The sequence below is a fragment of the Mesoplodon bidens genome (assembly GCF_964165515.1).
Source record: "Mesoplodon bidens genome assembly, chromosome: 1".
Taxonomy (NCBI): domain Eukaryota; kingdom Metazoa; phylum Chordata; class Mammalia; order Artiodactyla; family Ziphiidae; genus Mesoplodon; species Mesoplodon bidens.
In genome coordinates, this window is record NC_138176.1 from 209,651,041 (window position 1) to 209,667,808 (window position 16,768).

A 16,768-nucleotide genomic window follows, 5' to 3' on the forward strand; every position below is an offset into this window, starting at 1 on the left:
CTGTCTTAGCACAGGGCACTGTCACCGATTCCTCAGTGCAAAATGACACAGAGGGTGCTTGCTGATTTTGCTGAGTTGCCAACACCACACCTGATGCTCATTCACCCTTTATGATGTTTCCTGGCACCTATCACGAACATAGATAGAAAGTTTGCTTCCACACCACAGCCTCTCTGCATTTGGCCCTAGAAAGGAATTTTGACTGGAGCTCTGGGGTTCTAATACAACACACTCTTGCATGGCCCAGGTAATAAGGAGCAGATCTCTCCCTGCCCTGTAATACTGTGGTGATGTGCCTCTAAGGATCCCATGACGGGGCGCCCTTAGAATATGAAACAGTCAAACCTCGTTAAAAATATACCATTTAACAGCACCATTTACAAGCACAGACTTTCAACAGGAAACATAAACAGACAGAGTTATACAGAATGCCCACTGGAGGTCCATCAACTTCAGTACTTCCTTTTAAAGGGTTGATGAGGTTTTGTGTATGACTGAAACGGAAAATAGCTAATGTAATTCACCTTTTTAAAGGTTAATCTTGCTGGAAGACAAGAAGCTGAAAGGCAGTTTATATAAACACTGACTTTAGTGCCCCATGTGGGTACCTATGTGTATTTCAAATGCATATAACACACTCTCTAGTTTTAAGAAATAATTATGTTTCTAATTACTAATTCCAGTGAATTTCTAGAAGAGTCAAGCTGGCATATTAATTACATAATATCTGCCTTTTTCTCTCATAATTATTTACCCGAAATCTCACTTATAAACAGAAGAGGCATATCCTTGGGAACAGAATGTGAAAGGCATGGGATTTTAATACATTTGTTTTTCTAATAAAAATGTAACAAGTGTTGGTAGAGATGGACAAGAAAAGAAGGAATACATTCGGGACCACGCCTAACATTTGTCAATTAATTTATGGCTTGAATAATATATAGCTGACATCATTAAACAGTTTGATATTCTTTTTTTGTTGTTATAGCCACATTTAATTGGGCCTACTTTCTCAGAGAGAATTTCCAAGATTTTGAATTAAATAATATTACATTTGTTGAGAGCCTCCTGTATGCAGGCACAGTACCTGGCACTTAAGTACCTGGCTTTCTTAATCCTTACAACAATCAGCTCAAATATGAGCTTCATGTGTAGATGAGGAAACCAAGGGTAAGTGAGAGCAGTTTCTCCAAGGCCACATAACTTGTATGTACAGAATGTAGACAGGATGCCGGTGTGCCTGACCGTAGAGCCTGGGGCTTTCCATTAAGCTACACTGCTACCACGAAAGGAATTATGCAATGATAAATATGAAATTTTAGAGATATGTTACTATTTGTTATCATCAGACAGAGTATTAAGCTAGGCTGCAGAGGCCCTCAAGCAGTTGTTCCCTGGTAATAGAAAATAATGTCAAATCTCTCTGGTGATAGACAGAAGTATGTTTCTCAGTTTTCCTTCCCAGAATCGGCAAGATGAAGAATCAAAAATATGATTCCAAGGCTTGAAGCTTGTAATGTCCTTACTTCTATCACTCAACTCAAAGTTATGATTTCTATCACCCATTTCTACTGAGCCAACAGACTGGCTCTTTATGTTGAAAAAATGCACCTGAGATAAAGTTGGGTGACTATTACCTACTAGCATTACTGTAGCAATTATTCAAAAGTGAGTACTGAGGTTGCTTTTTCAAGCTTGGTGATAATATGATTTTTTTTAATTGCTTGAAATAGCATGTTGATTAAGCTTAGGATTGATTTTAGTGAGCTAATAAAATTTTTGGATTGAATAATGTTCACAGTAACTTTATCAATAAACAGAAATCACTAATCTCTAAGTCCTTGGCATTACCCTTTGCTTACATAATGTTCTAAATACTGTAGAGATAAATAAAAAATGAACCTATAAAGAAACTACCACATGCTTTTAGTCATATAGAGCACAATATGTCCATATTTTAGTGACACTTAACAAAGCTACAAAATTTTTTGCTCATAACTCACTCTCTAACCCTTAACACTAATTTTAAGCAATTCACATATAGGTTATTCTAGTTATGAAACAGAACAATCTTTAAATCAGTCAGGCAAGAAACAGCACATGGCTGACATTAACCATGGGATCCCTTCAGTCTTTGGTCTGATAACAAATTGAAAGACTGTTCAGTGAATAACCTCCTATCAAATGCTGAATTGTCCAAGTTTATGGCCTTCTAAAGGAAATGTCATAACTCTCCTAGTAATTCATAATTCTGTATGTACATGTCTCTATGTATATATGAATTTTTCTGTTACACTCTTCAGGTAGCATGAGGGCATTAAAGGAAAATAAGCCAGCTTTGTGTAAGATTATTAAGTTAAAGTAAGGCAAAGAGTAAACTTAGGTGTTTTTTTTTCTCTGACTCAATTGTTAATTTGAGCCAATCCTGGATGATCTGGAAAAAAAGAAATAAAAAAGTTTTATAATGGAAGCATGTTAAATGCTCAGAACTGTGGAAGGGATACTAGGTGGATAATTTATGATTTTACATATATTTGATAACATAGTACAAACTGTGTATTATAGAGTTACCAAGGAAAACTGTTGGAAAGGTTGGTAGGAAAATTTCTTTAATCAAATCAAAGACTTGAAATTTGAGTTAACATTTCAATTCTTGCGATTGGCTGAAGATCGTTCTGTTCCTTAAAGTTGACTTCTTCCCCTCTTCTTTCCCTGCGTGCTCTTAATTCCCTTCCTTGACTTTAGTTCATAACTCATAAACTATGTCTCTAAACCTCTATGGGTCAAGTGCAAGTTGCCATCTTATTGGACACCTTTACATAAATATGCAACTCACATCACCAAATTCAACCTGTCCAAGGTAGAGAGAAGGGAGGGTGTAAAAAAAACCACGAACGAGGTAATTAATATTTACACAAGTTTTATATGATGTCCCCCAGTCTGATTCTCTTCCTGTGTTCCTTAGCTCAAATATAGTTAAATTAAAAATACCTTTTCTCTTAAGTCAACAAAGTTAGAAACATGGGAATCAAGTTTAATTCTTCCCTCTCCCTACTCCTCACAATCACTCCATTTTCAAGTCCTGTCCATTGTACACCTGACAGGTTTCCACATTTCACACCCATTTTCCTTTGCCACCAACTTTTAGTTGGATCCTCCCGGGCTTCACCTGAATGAATTACTACCAGAACCGCCTATCTGTTCTTCTTGCCTTAATGGAAACACCACACTGCCTGTGGTTTTTTGTTTATTTTTCTAATGCAATCTAATCATATTACTAACTTTCTCCAAAATCCTTTTATGTTCCCTTTTATCTCTGGCATTAAAGTCCAACATATTGTATTTACCTTCAAAGTATTTTATAATACAGCTCTGGTTCACTTTTCAAGCCTCATCTGACACCACTCCACCCTACTTTGGTCTTATAGGACTTTTATTCTTGGCCTTAATCTAAATCCTGGCCTTAATCCTTAATTCTTGGCCTCTAATATTTATTTTCAATCTTCGTCTAACTTGTTATCTTTACAACTCTTGTCCCCTATCTAGCACTCTTAATTCCTCTTACTCTGCTCCATCCTTTCCTCCTACAACATCTATCACCTTCTAACCTATCAATGTTTTACTTATTTCTCTATTATTTACTGTTCATTTTTATCTCACTAGAATTCAGGCCTCACTAAAACAGGGATTTTTGTCTGTTTTGCTTACCTATATACTTATCATTGCAAATGACTAGAACAGTATCTAAAATACAGTGAGTATTCAATACATATCTGTTGAATGAATAAATCAATTCCCTGAATGACACTGTTCCTTGCATCTTCTGTTTCCAAGGCACCCTCATCCCTTGCCTAGTTCCCCATCCTTTAGCTGGCAAACATCTCCCCTATCCTTAAACTCATAAATCTAACATTGCCTTATTTTTTAGGTTTTCCTTGATTCCTTTGGTGTAATTAATCAATACTTATCCTAGGCCTCCATAGCACTTAACCCAGTCTACCTTGGGCTATGCTCCATTATCAAACTGAGCAATGTATCTTCCCATCTGTCCAGGCTTACACACAGTAGGAGCTTAATACATGTTTAGTAAATTGACTTTAAACAGAGGTCTAGATGGGAAATAAACTGAGGAAAATACGACACAGGTTTATCAAATGGAATCATGGTAAGGCTACTATTTTGGTTGAGAAACAGCAAGGACAAAGGGAGACAAGCTGTCATTTCCTAAATCTGTATTCACTCTTCAGGGAGAAAGGACTAGATCGAATGACCTGTATTCAGCCAATAACAGGATATTTGGAGACTCATCATCATGTAATACTTTTAGAACAGCTGATACTAATTTTGGATATACTTAACAGGACAAATTCTATCTATGAAAGCAAGATTTCTAGAGCATTAAAATAGTCCTTAGTGTTTTTGCAACTACCTTTATCTATCACAGGTTAGCTTAAGTGATCTAACAATATCACAGCAATGGAATTTGCTTCAGGCCACTAGTCAATTCTGTGTGCTCTAAGTCTCTACATGGTAAGTCAAATGTTAATAAGACAATGAAATAAACCAGAGTTGGCATTAGAAAATAGGCAAGCATTGATTTTCTTTTCACTTTTTTATTAAAATGTTAAAAAGGAAACAGATAAACTTTCCTGGCTCAGTTTTTATGATCAAAAAGGGAAAAATGCCCTGAGAGACAGACTGTAAAAGAAAGAAACCCCAATAAAGGTGGAGGCCTAAGCTCTCTTTGAACTCCTGTCTTCTGCCTGAGAACATCCGGGTGATTTTCCACGTGGCCCTGCATGGCGTACCCTGTTGCACCTCTTCTCTAGTACCTCTGTGTGGCTGACAGGGTCTTGATGCTCTGGCGGGGTGTCAGGCCTGAGACTTTGAGTCAAGAGAGCTGAGTTCAGGACATTGGACCACTAGAAGCCTCCCGGCTCCACGTAATATCAATCGGTGAGAGCTCTCCCAAAGATCTCCATCTCAGCGCTAAGACCCAGTTCCACTCAACGACCAGCAAGCTCCAGTGCTGGACACAACATGCCAAACAACTAGCAAGACAAGAACACAACACCACCCATTAGCAAAGAGGCTGCCTAAAATCATAATAAGTTCACAGACACCCGAAAACACACCACCAGATGAGGTCCTGCCCACCCAAAAGACAAGATCCAGCCTCATCCACCGGAACACAGGCACAAGTCCCCTTCACCGGGAAGCCTACACAACCCACTGAACCAACCTTAGCCACTGGGGGAAGACACCAAAAACAACAGGAATTACAAACGTGCAGCCTGCGAAAAGGAGACCCCCAAACACGGTAAGTTAAGCAAAATGAGAAGACAGAAAAATACACAGCAGATGAAGGACCAAAGTAAAAACCCACCAGACCAAACAAATGAAGAGGAAATAGGCAGTCTACCTGAAAAAGAACTCAAAGTAATGAGAGTAAGATGATCCAAAATCTTGGAAATAGAATGGAGAAAATACAAGAAACATTTAAACAGGACCTAGAAGAACTAAAGAGCAGACAAACAATATGAACAACACAATAATTGGAATGAAAAATACTCTAGAAGGAATCAATAGCAGAATAACTGAGGCAGAAGAACAGATAAGTGACCTGGCAGATAAATTAATGCAAATAACTACCACAGAGCAGAATAAAGATAAAAGAATGAAAAGAATTGAGGACAGTCTCAGAGACCTCTGGGACAACTTTAAATGCACCAACATTCGAATTATCTTCTTCCCAGAAGAAGAAGATTTAAAAAAAGGGACTGAGAAAATATTTGAAGAGATTAGAGTTGAAAGTTTCCCTAATATGGGAAAGGAAATAGTCAATTAAGTCCAGGAAGTGCAGAGAGTCCCATACAGGATATATCAAGGAGAAACACACCAAGACACATATTAATCAAACTACCAAAAATTAAATACAAAGAAAAAATATTAAAAGCAGTAAGGGAAAAGCAAGAAATAACATACAAGGGAATCCCTGTAAGGTTAACAGCTGATCTTTCAGCAGAAACTCTGCAGACCAGAAGGGAGTGGCAGGATATACTTAAAGTGATGAAAGGGAAGAACCTACAATCAACATTACTCTTCCCAACAAGGATCTCATTCAGATTCGACGGAGAAATTAAAACCTTTACAGACAGGCAAAAGCTAAGAGAATTCAGTAGCACCAAACCAGCTTTACAACAAATGCTAAAGGAATGTCTCTAGGCAGGAAAAATAAGAAAAGGAAAAGACCTACAAAAACAAACTCAAAACAATTAAGAAAATGATAATAGGAAAATACATATCGATAATTACCCTAAATATAAATGGATTAAATGCTCCAACCAAAAGACACAGACTGGCTGAATGGAGAGAAAAACAAGACCGGTATATATGCTGTCTACAAGAGACACACTTCAGACCTAGGGACATGTAGAGACTGAAAGTGAAGAGATGGAAAAAGATAGTCTAGGCAAATGGAAATCAAAAGAAAGCTGGAGTAGCAATTCTCATATCTGACAAACTAGACTTTAAAATAAAGACTATTACAAGAGACAAAGAAGGATACTACATAATGATCAAGGGATCAATCCAAGAAGAAGATATAACAATTGTAAATATTTATGCACCCAACGTAGGAGCACCTCAATACATAAGGCAAATGTTAACAGCCATAAAAGGGGAAACCGACAGTAACACAATCATAGTAGGGGACTTTGACACCCCACTTTCACCAATGGACAGATCATCCAAAATGAAAATAAATAAAGAAACACAAGCTTTAAATGACACATTAAACAAGAAGGACTTAACTGATATTTATATGTCATTCCATCCAAAAACAACAGAATACACTTTCTTCTCAAGTGCTCATGGAACATTCTCTAGGATAGATCATATCTTGGGTCACAAATCAAGCCTTGGTAAATTTAAGAAAAGTGAAACTGTATCAAGTATCTTTCTGACCACAATGCTATGAGACTAGATATCAATTACAGGAAAAAAACTGTAAACAACACAAACACATGGAAGCTAAATATGCTACTAAATAACCAAGAGATCACTGAAGAAATCAAAGAGGAAATCTAAAAATACCTAGAAACAAATGACAATGAAAACACAATGACCCAAAACCTATGGCATGCAGCAAAAGCAGTTCTAAGAGGGAAGTTTACAGCAATACAATCCTACCACAAGAGTTCTCAAATAAATAACCTAACATTACACCTAAAGCAATTAGAGGAAGAAAAACAAAAAAAACCCCAAAGTTAGCAGAAGCAAAGAAATCATAAAGATCAGATCAGAAATAAATGAAAAAGAAGTGAAGGAAAGATAGCAAAGATCAATAAAGCTAAAAGCTGGTTCTTTGAGAAGATAAACAAAATTGACAAACCATTAGCCAGAATCATCAAGAAAAAACGGGAGAAGACTCAAATCAACAGAATTAGAAATGAAAAAGGAGAAGTAACAACTGACACTGCAGAAATACAAAAGATCATGAGAGATTACTACAAGCAACTATATGCCAATAAAATGGACAACTTGGAGGAAATGGACAAATTCTTAGAAAAGCACAACCTTCCAAGGCTGAACCAAGAAGAAATAGAAAATATAAACAGAACAATCACAAATACTGAATTTGAATCTGTGATTAAAAATCCTCCAACAAACAAAAGCCCAGGACCAGATGGCTTCATAGGCAAATTCTATCAAACATTTAGAGAAGAGCTAACACCCATCCTTATCAAACTCTTCCAAAATACAGCAGAGGGGGGAACACTCCCAAACTCATTCTATGAGGCCACCATCACCCTTTTTTCCACCCATTTTCCACCAAGGAAAATGGAGCTGGAGGAATCAGGCTCCTGGACTTTAGACTATACTACAAAGCTACAGTAATCAAGACAGTATGGTACTGGCACAAAAACAGAAATATAGATCAATGGAACAGGATAGAAAGCCCAGAGATAAACCAACGCATATATGGTCACCATATCTTTGATAAGGAGGCAAGAATATACAATGGAGAAAAGACAGTCTCTTCAATAAGTGGTGCTGGGAAAACTGGACAGCTACATGTAAAAGAATGAAATTAGAAGACTCCCTAACACCATACACAAAAATAAACTCAAAATGGATTAAAAAGACCTAAATGAAAGGGCAGACACTATAAAACCCTTAGAGGAAAACATAGGAAAAACACTCTATGACATAAGGAAAAACACTCTATGACATAAATCACAGCAAGATCCTTTTTGACCCACCTCCTAGAGAAAGGGAAATAAAACCAAAAATAAACAAATGGGACCTAATTAAACTTAAAAGTTTTTGCACAGCAAAGGAAACCAGAAACAAGGCAAAAAGACAACCCTCAGAATGGGAGAAAATATTTGCAAATGAAGCAAGTGACAAAGGATTAATCTCCAAAATATACAAGCAGCTCATGTAGCTCAATATCAAAAAAACAAACAACCCAGTCCAAAAATGGGCAGAACACCTAAATAGACATGTCTCCAAAGAAGATATCCAGATTGCCAACAAACACATGAAAGGATGCTCAACATCACTAATGATTAGAGAAATGCAAATCAAAACTACAATGAGGTACCATCTCACACCGGTCAGAATGGCCATCATCAAAAAATCTACAAACAATAAATGCTGGAGAAGCTGTGGAGAAAAGGGAACCCTCTTGCACTGTTGGTGGGAATGTAAATTGATACAACCACTATGGAGAACATTATGGAGATTCCTTAAAAAACTAAAAATAGAACTACCATACAACCCAGCTATCCCAGTACTGGGCATATACCCTGAGAAAACCATAATTCAAAAAGAGTCATGTACCACAATGTTCATTGCAGCACTATTTACAATAGCCAGGACATGGGAAGCAACCTTAATGTCCATCGACAGATGAATGGATAAAGAAGATGTGGCACATATATACAATGGAATATTACTCAGCCATAAAAAGAAATGAAATTGAGTTATTTGTAGTGAGATGGATGGACCTAGAGTCTGTCCTACAGAGTGAAGTAAGTCAGAAAGAGAAAAACAAATACCGTTTGAAAACAGATATATATGGATCTGAAAAAAAGGTTCTGAAGAACCTAGGGACAGGATAGGAATAAAGATGCAGACATAGAGAATAGACTTGAGGACATGGGGAGGGGGAAGGGTAAGCTGGGACAAAGTGAGAGTGGCGTTGACATATATACACTACCAAATATAAAATAGATAACTAGTGGGAAGCAGCCGCATAGCACAGGGAGATCAGCTCGGTGCCTTGTGACCACCTAGAGGAGTGGGACAGGGTGGGTGGGAGGGAGATGCAAGAGGGAGGGGATATGGACATATATGTATACATATAGCTGATTCACTTTGTTATACAGCAGAAACTAACACAACATTGTAAAGCAAGCATACTCCAATAAAGATGTTAAAAAAATATTTATGACCTATCTTCCTCTTTTAACTGTGTCTTCATAAAAGCAAGTGTCTTCATAGGCCAATTGAAAGCCTGTCTGTTTTCAAGAATGCTTCGGTTAAGCAGCTTTTTCCCAGCTACAACAGGCTCCTCACCATAGTGCCACTTGGTGGATTATTTTTTCATGGGTTTTATCTTGCAGAAATAGTGTCATAAAATAAGTAAGAAATGCAAAAGATAAGAAAATCCAGACTGCTTTTTAAACTGATGCAAACACACTTTGCATAAGGTAGATTTGCCATTGTGCTTCAGCATTTGCTGAGCTTATAGTTATGACAAGAAAGAAAATAAAAACACTTAAGGGTTTTGTTGTTGCTGCTTTTGGAGAAAGCAGATGGAATTGAGATTAGAATTGGAAAAGATCAAACCCTTTGGTTCCTCTAAAGCATAAGGAAGATTGCAGCATAGTCTGTCTGTTAAGAGCCATGTCTCTGCATGTACATTGCCTGAGCTCTCCATCTAATACCTGTGTGAATTTGGGCAAGTTAACTAACCTTTCTGTTCCACATTTTTTCATTTGAGAAATAGGGATAATTTTATTACCAATTTCAAAGCATTGTTATATGGATTAAATGAGTTAATGTGTAAAAGCACTGGGAACACAAGAACTCTCAGTGTTTGTTAAGCAAACAGCTTTTCATAGAAGGAAGCAAGCTCAAAACCTTACAGCATATGGCATACATGAGAAGCAATACATCAAAATGGTATTTATTTCCAATTTTATCCAGTATAACATATGTTCCATCCAAATAAAACATTAAAATGCAATAACCCTTACTAAACTTTGGCAATTTACTTATAAAAACCGTGTTCTACATTTCTTAGTAAAGGTTTTCAAGCTATCTGTCTCCCTGGTTTCTAGATTATAATGCAACTAGCACCAGAGCCCAGAAAATTACAATTACCTATCAGTTACCTCTTCAATGCAATGACTCCTGAAGCCATTTCCTAAAACATGTAACAATCCTATCAAATAATTGTGTAACACCCAAGACACCCATGCTTGTTGTTTAATGCTAATTTCCTTGAGCTTCCGAAGAGGAATTGCTGTTGATGACTTTCATTAGGAAAACGACTGACCCTTCTTCAGTGGAGCATCCTGAAAAGAAATTCACTAAATATGCCCATATTTCATCTTTTGAATATCAAGGTGCAACAGGCATGGTGAAGGATATGGTTTATTGAATCCAAAATTAAAATTTTATAGGCTACATTACCTAAGGTAAATTGCTTAATATATTTAGAAGAACAGCTGCTTTCTAAGTGTTTGGCATTCATGTATTTTATTTGAAGCCCAAATTAGATGAACTCAGAGGCACAAGTGCAGACAAAATGGTCTCCACGGTATTTCAGATTCTGTATCTAGTCCTCCCTCCCCAGCCACATACACAAAACTAATTTTCAAACAGGAAGTATTTGCTCTAACAGGCACCACTGATTCCAAAGAGATTTCTTAATCCTTCATCTTACTTTCTTAGTCTACAAAATTGAGAAATAGTGAAAAACATTTTACGAGGTAAAGCATCCTGATTTTCAATTTCTTCAGCCTCTTTTGGGTAATACTACATTTTATTAAAAATCAGTATTCATTCCACATTCAAAAATAGATATACAACATAGGACCTAATGCTGGAACTAATGTGCATTTGCTGGTTAGTTAACACAGAGGAGACTCTCTTGCTCTGCTTCTAAGTAAAGTACCCCAAAATCCTTCTATCACACTCAGAGGATGCAAATATAACAAAAGAGTATGGTCTAGATCTCTGTACAGTTGCATGTAAGAGATAGTATCAGACTCTAGGCCCTCAGGAAGCTATACTACCACATGAGAGAGAAGAGTGAAAAAAAAAGAAAGAAAGGTAGCAGGATTCCGCCAACACTCCTTGCAGCTAGAATTAAGAGCTGACTTCTGCAAACCAGATATCCTCAAATTCATTTCTTGCAGCATCCTCTGCTACCAGCAGAGTACAGGCCACCATGATCTTTTGTCTTGTAACTACTATAGGAGCCTCCTTCAGCTCTCCCTACTTTGACGTCAAACTACGAAACACCACTATCTCCCAACAACAAAGTGATATTCTTAAAACATAAATGAACACATGCCACTTAAGACCCCTGATGGCTTCATTTCACCAGGCCTTTGAATGCCCTATATCTACACAACTTGTTACTAGCTTCCCATCCTTTCTACTACTCTCTCCCTCCTCAACTCAGTTCCAGCCACTGGGCTTTTCTGGTGTTCCTCTGACAATTGCCAAACAATCTCCTGCCTCAGGGTTGTTTGTGGTTCTGTCGGTTGGGACATGTCTCCTTCCACTCTGCTCTCTCAACTCATAGAGGATCCCCTTCCCCTGCTCACTTACCCAGAGAAACCTTCCCTGACTCTTCTCTGTCTCCTTATCTGCTACTTCATTCTTCTTCATGGCCTTATTCTTCACCCAACATTATGACATATGTTGATTTGTTAATATGATTTTCATCTAGTTCCTCCTCTCAAATGTCCTAAAAGTATTTGTTTCACTGCTGTCTCCTCAGCACCAGCACAGCGTCTGGCACATAGTAGATACCAACAGAAGACCATAAGTAAGTGAACCGATCTCCAGTTTACAGGAAATAAATGGCTTAGCTGTTGGACTATGGGATAGAGACTGAAAGACACTGACTCTTTCTACAAATGTGGGAAGATGAGGGAATACATCCATTAACTCCCCTTTGTTCCCTGAAATACGCTAAGCTTCAAGATAAAAGGCAAGAGTAAATACATCTTGGTTTGAGAAGCAATTCTAAATATAACTGAGTCCTTTTGATGACAATCTCTAATCAAATCACCAGAGATGAGACCAGCTCTCTAGTTGGCTCCCAACTGTCATCTCTCCTTAAGTCTGAAGAATGGGTCTGAGTCAGCCCTTCACTTGTATTGTAAGCTGGTCTGCATCCCAATGCAAACTCGGGAAGTGTGCAGTTTGATGTTAAGAAAAGAGGAAAGTGATGTCAAAGCAACATCCCTCAGTACAGATGTCAATGAATTAAGAAAATAACCAAGAAAACAAAGGAAAGTAATATTTCAACACAGACTTGTCGCCAACATTTTCAGGACTCAGGACAAGAATACAAATGGAAGCCTGCATACCATATGTCTAAACAGTTTAAAGTTATAAATGAAGCTAACAAACTAATAATAAAATATGTGGTATCTCTGATCTTGACAAATATACCTTCCAGGGATTTACTATATGGCTAAATTCTAAATTATCACTCTTTAAGTGCTCTGATTTCCATGGTGAGTTCCATGGGGCATGGGAAGAAATGATTACTCTCTTTCCACCTGCACATCCCCTGTTGCCATAAGTGGCCTTGCCTTACATGGCCATCCTTGAAATCAAGCTAGAGCCATTTGAGCAAGGGATTCTGGAGTCCTGGGTGCCCACAGCATAATCTAGAAGAGGAGGTGGGTAAGGAGAGGCATAGCTAGAGGAGGACTAGAATGGAGACCCTCTAGAGTGGGAGGCACAGGGCTGCAAGGCCCTCTCATCCAGGCCTGAAGGTATACGGTCCAGCACCAGTCAGAAGCTTTCTGTACAATAAGGAAAGATGGAAGCAGAAAAGTATGGAAATCAAACACAGTACATAGGTCATATAAAGTAAATACAAAGTTTAGAATCAGATTATTAATTATAAGGAAGTTTAAAACATCATGGAAGCTAAATTACAATGATATAATAGGTTGAATTGTAATACTGAATATTTAAATCAGCACCTCAAGTATTAAATAATAGAATTGACATGGAAAACAACATAGATTGGAGTAATATACACCAAAAATACTTAACAGAAACTGGGAAGTGAGCATTTTATCCTATTTGTCTTTCCTTCATCCACCTTGTGTAGTGGCTTGTCACAGCTGATTTTCAATTAACATTTGGGTAAGAAGTGGATAAACAAATAGAAAGTTATTAAGAAAAAGGTGAGAGAAGATGACAGACAGAAAGAGTAAATAATCAGGATTCTAAATCAATATAAAGATGAATTAGAACTGGTTATTAAGGACATAATTGAAGAAAATATTTTAAAACTTAGTTTAAATTAACAAGAAAAAAATTATCAAAACACCTTATCTTAAGATTTTGTAACTTCAAAGAAAAATAAATTTTCCACATTCCCAAACAGGGTGAAAAAAACAACAATGGATTATTATTTTTTTTTTTTCACTGTTTAAGGAATTTTTATTAAAGCAAGAATTTTATAATCCAAATTACGTTTCCTTGCTCAGTTATCAATTCTGTTATTTAAAACAGAAGTGACGTTCTGAGCTATGCCACAGTAAATTACAAAATTAAAGAAAGGAATGCTTTAAATTTTTGTACTTTGCTGAAAATTCTTTTTCCCAGGGTCTATAAAACATTAATTTGTTTTTATATTTTACTATTTTTTTGGGAGTTTTTTTTTTGTTGTTTTTAAATCAATACGTAATCTAGGACTAGCATTATGTTTGCTAGACCTGGCATTTGCTCGGTACATAGGTTCAAAGTTTCCTTTCCTTTTTTTATTTATTTTATATTTTGCAATGTTTTTTTTCCGTAATATTTAAGTTTTTCGATGTTTAGGTATTTTTCTTCGGTGAAGCACGACTTTCTTTTCATGGTCCCTGATCATTTTAAACAGCTGGAACCCCAGTGGCACTGTTAACTGCTTTCTGGGCAGCCTCTTTTGCTTGGTGGGCTTGTAGTACAGCTACAGCTTCATCAACTTTAGAACGGAGAGACTCTGGAGACTCAAGCATATGAAGAAGTTCTGAATTATCAATCTCCAACAACATGCCAGTGATTTTACCAGCAAGAGTAGGGTGCATGGCTTGAATTAGAGGAAAGAGCCGTTCACCCAACATTTGCTTCTGTTCTTGAGGAGGGGCAGATGCCAACATGGAAGCAGTCAAAGGCTCCTGACCTTGTACATGAACAGCAGGCTGCTGCATGGTAACTTGTGGCTGTGCGTTAAGATGTTGTTGAGGATTGCGAACTCCCGCAGCGTATTTATACTGTGGAACGGTGCGAACAGCAGGAGTAGCTGCAGCTGCAGCAGCTGCAGGACGTGGACCCATTGTCTGTGTTGATGTGTTAGCAACACGCTGTGTCGACATGACTCGTGGAACCTGTGAAGAAGCTGGTCTCATAGTACTAAATGGTGGTCTAGGAGCGGCTGGGCGGATAGCACCGGGCATATTTTGGAATGGATGAGGTCTGGCACCCTGAGCAGTCCAGCGAGGACTTGGTCTTAGTTGAGCAATTTGGCTAGGAGGATAGTATGCAGCACGGTTCTGAGTCTGTGGGATAGCTGCCATGAAGTAACCTGAAGGAGGTGCTGGCTGGTAGGGGTTGATTACAGGGTTGGGCACAGCTCTTACACTTGCCATTCTCTGCATATACTGGTTAGTGAGGTGAGCCTGGCGCTCTTCTTTGCGCTGAGCTAAAGCTACATACAATGGCTTGGTGGCCACAATTCTACCATTCATTTCTGTAACTGCTTTAGTGGCTTCTTCTGGGGAGGAGAAACACACAAATCCAAACCCTTTGCTGCGACCACCCTCCATCATAACCTTTGCACTAGTGATTGTACCGAATGGAGAAAACTCTTTCCGGAGACGTTCATCATCAATACCATCATCAAGATTTTTCACATAAAGGTTAACACCCTGGTATCTGGTGATCCTATCTTGCTTCATCTGTTCAAATTTGCGCTTAAGTTCCGTCTGTCGTTCCACTTTTTTCTGGGCTCGACCAACATAAATTTGTTTTCCATTGAGCTCCTTTCCGTTCATCTCATCCACAGCTTTCTGTGCATCTTCATGCCTTTCGAAGCTTACAAATCCAAAACCTTTGGATTTTCCACTCTCATCAGTCATTACTTTCACACTTAAGGCAGGTCCAAACTTGCCAAAGAGATCCTTAAGGCGCTCATCATCCATGTCTTCTCCAAAATTCTTGATGTAAACATTGGTGAACTCTTTTGCCCTAGCTCCGAGTTCTGCTTCTCGTTCCTTACGAGACTTAAATCGTCCAACAAATACTTTGCGATCATTTAGAAGCATCCCATTCATTTTTTCAATAGCTCTTTCAGCTGCTTCTTGTGTCTCAAAATGCACAAATCCATAACCCTTGGAACCATTTTCATCACAAACCACCTTACATGAAAGGATGTTACCAAAAGCAGAAAATGTATCATACAGTGCTTTATTATCAATGGATTTGTCCAAATTTTTAATGAATATGTTGCCCACTCCACTTTTGCGAAGTGATGGATCACGCTGAGACCACATAATGCGTACTGGCTTGCCCTTTATAACATCAAAATTCATGGTGTCCAAAGCACGCTCCGCGTCTGCCGGCTGCTGGAAGTTCACATACGCGTAGCCCAAGGAGCGGCGGGTGATCATGTCCCTGCAGACCCGGATGGAGAGGATGGGCCCGGCCGGGCTGAACTTCTCATAGAGCATCGCCTCGGTCACGTCGGGGTGTAGGTCCCCCACGTAGAGCGAGGCCATGGGGTAGCTGGGGGCGCTGGGGTTCATTTCGGCACGGCTGCCCGCAGGGCCACAGGCCGCGACCTTTCCGTGAGAGGGGAAGAGCGAATGCTGGGGTCGCGGGCCGGAGCCGGGGGGAGGGGAGCGGGGGCAAGCGCAGAGGGACAAAAATCAACCGGAATCGAAAACTACTCAACAGCCGCAGAACGGAGTCGATCCGCTGCCGCTGGCTGCTGGCTGCCGGCTGCCGGCTGGGGAGCGAGGGTGGCGGTGTCGGGTCCGGGCAGCGGGAAGGCCTCGGTCTCTTGGTTCCTTCTTGGAGCTGCTGCGGGGCCGCGGGCGGGCGGGTCGGTCTCGGTTGCTTCACCGGGTTATTTTATAAAACAGGAAGAAAAAAAAATAAAAGTCTCCGGCGGGGGAGACGCGGATTTTTTGTAAATTTTTTTTGGGTTTTTTAAAAGATTTTTTAAGATTTTTTTGGATTTTTTTAATAATAAATGTGTGTTCCGAGACCGGAGCACACACTCCGCACTCTCAGCACTAACCGCCGGGGAGAAGGGGCAACAATGGATTATTTTAACAGACACTATTATCAAGAAATGTGTAGATATTCTTTCTGCAGTGAAGAAGAAACAACAGTAGAAATGCAAAGGTGATTATTATACAGAAAACGTGTTAATGTAACATGTTAATTAAACAGCAACCAAAATATCATATAATTAACTAAAGCCAAAAAAGTATTTGATAACTTTTAACACTTA

At 38.7% G+C, this 16,768-nt stretch overlaps 2 protein-coding genes across 2 annotated transcripts in view; both read right to left on the minus strand.

Annotated features, from left to right (window-relative positions):
* UNC5C (unc-5 netrin receptor C) overlaps positions 1-16,768 on the minus strand; it is a 407,419-nt gene that overhangs the window by 204,160 nt on the left and 186,491 nt on the right.
* On the minus strand, positions 13,693-16,553 carry LOC308620518 (polyadenylate-binding protein 1). Its single transcript, XM_081240163.1, has one exon. It carries the CDS (start codon positions 16,053-16,055, stop codon positions 14,145-14,147), a length of 1,911 nt encoding a protein of 636 aa, XP_081096289.1. The 5' UTR covers positions 16,056-16,553; the 3' UTR covers positions 13,693-14,144.

Coding starts and splice junctions, on each gene's coding strand:
- LOC308620518 (XM_081240163.1), bottom strand. CDS start 16,055: ATGAACCCCAGCGCCCCCAGCTACCCCATGGCCTCGCTCTACGTGGGG.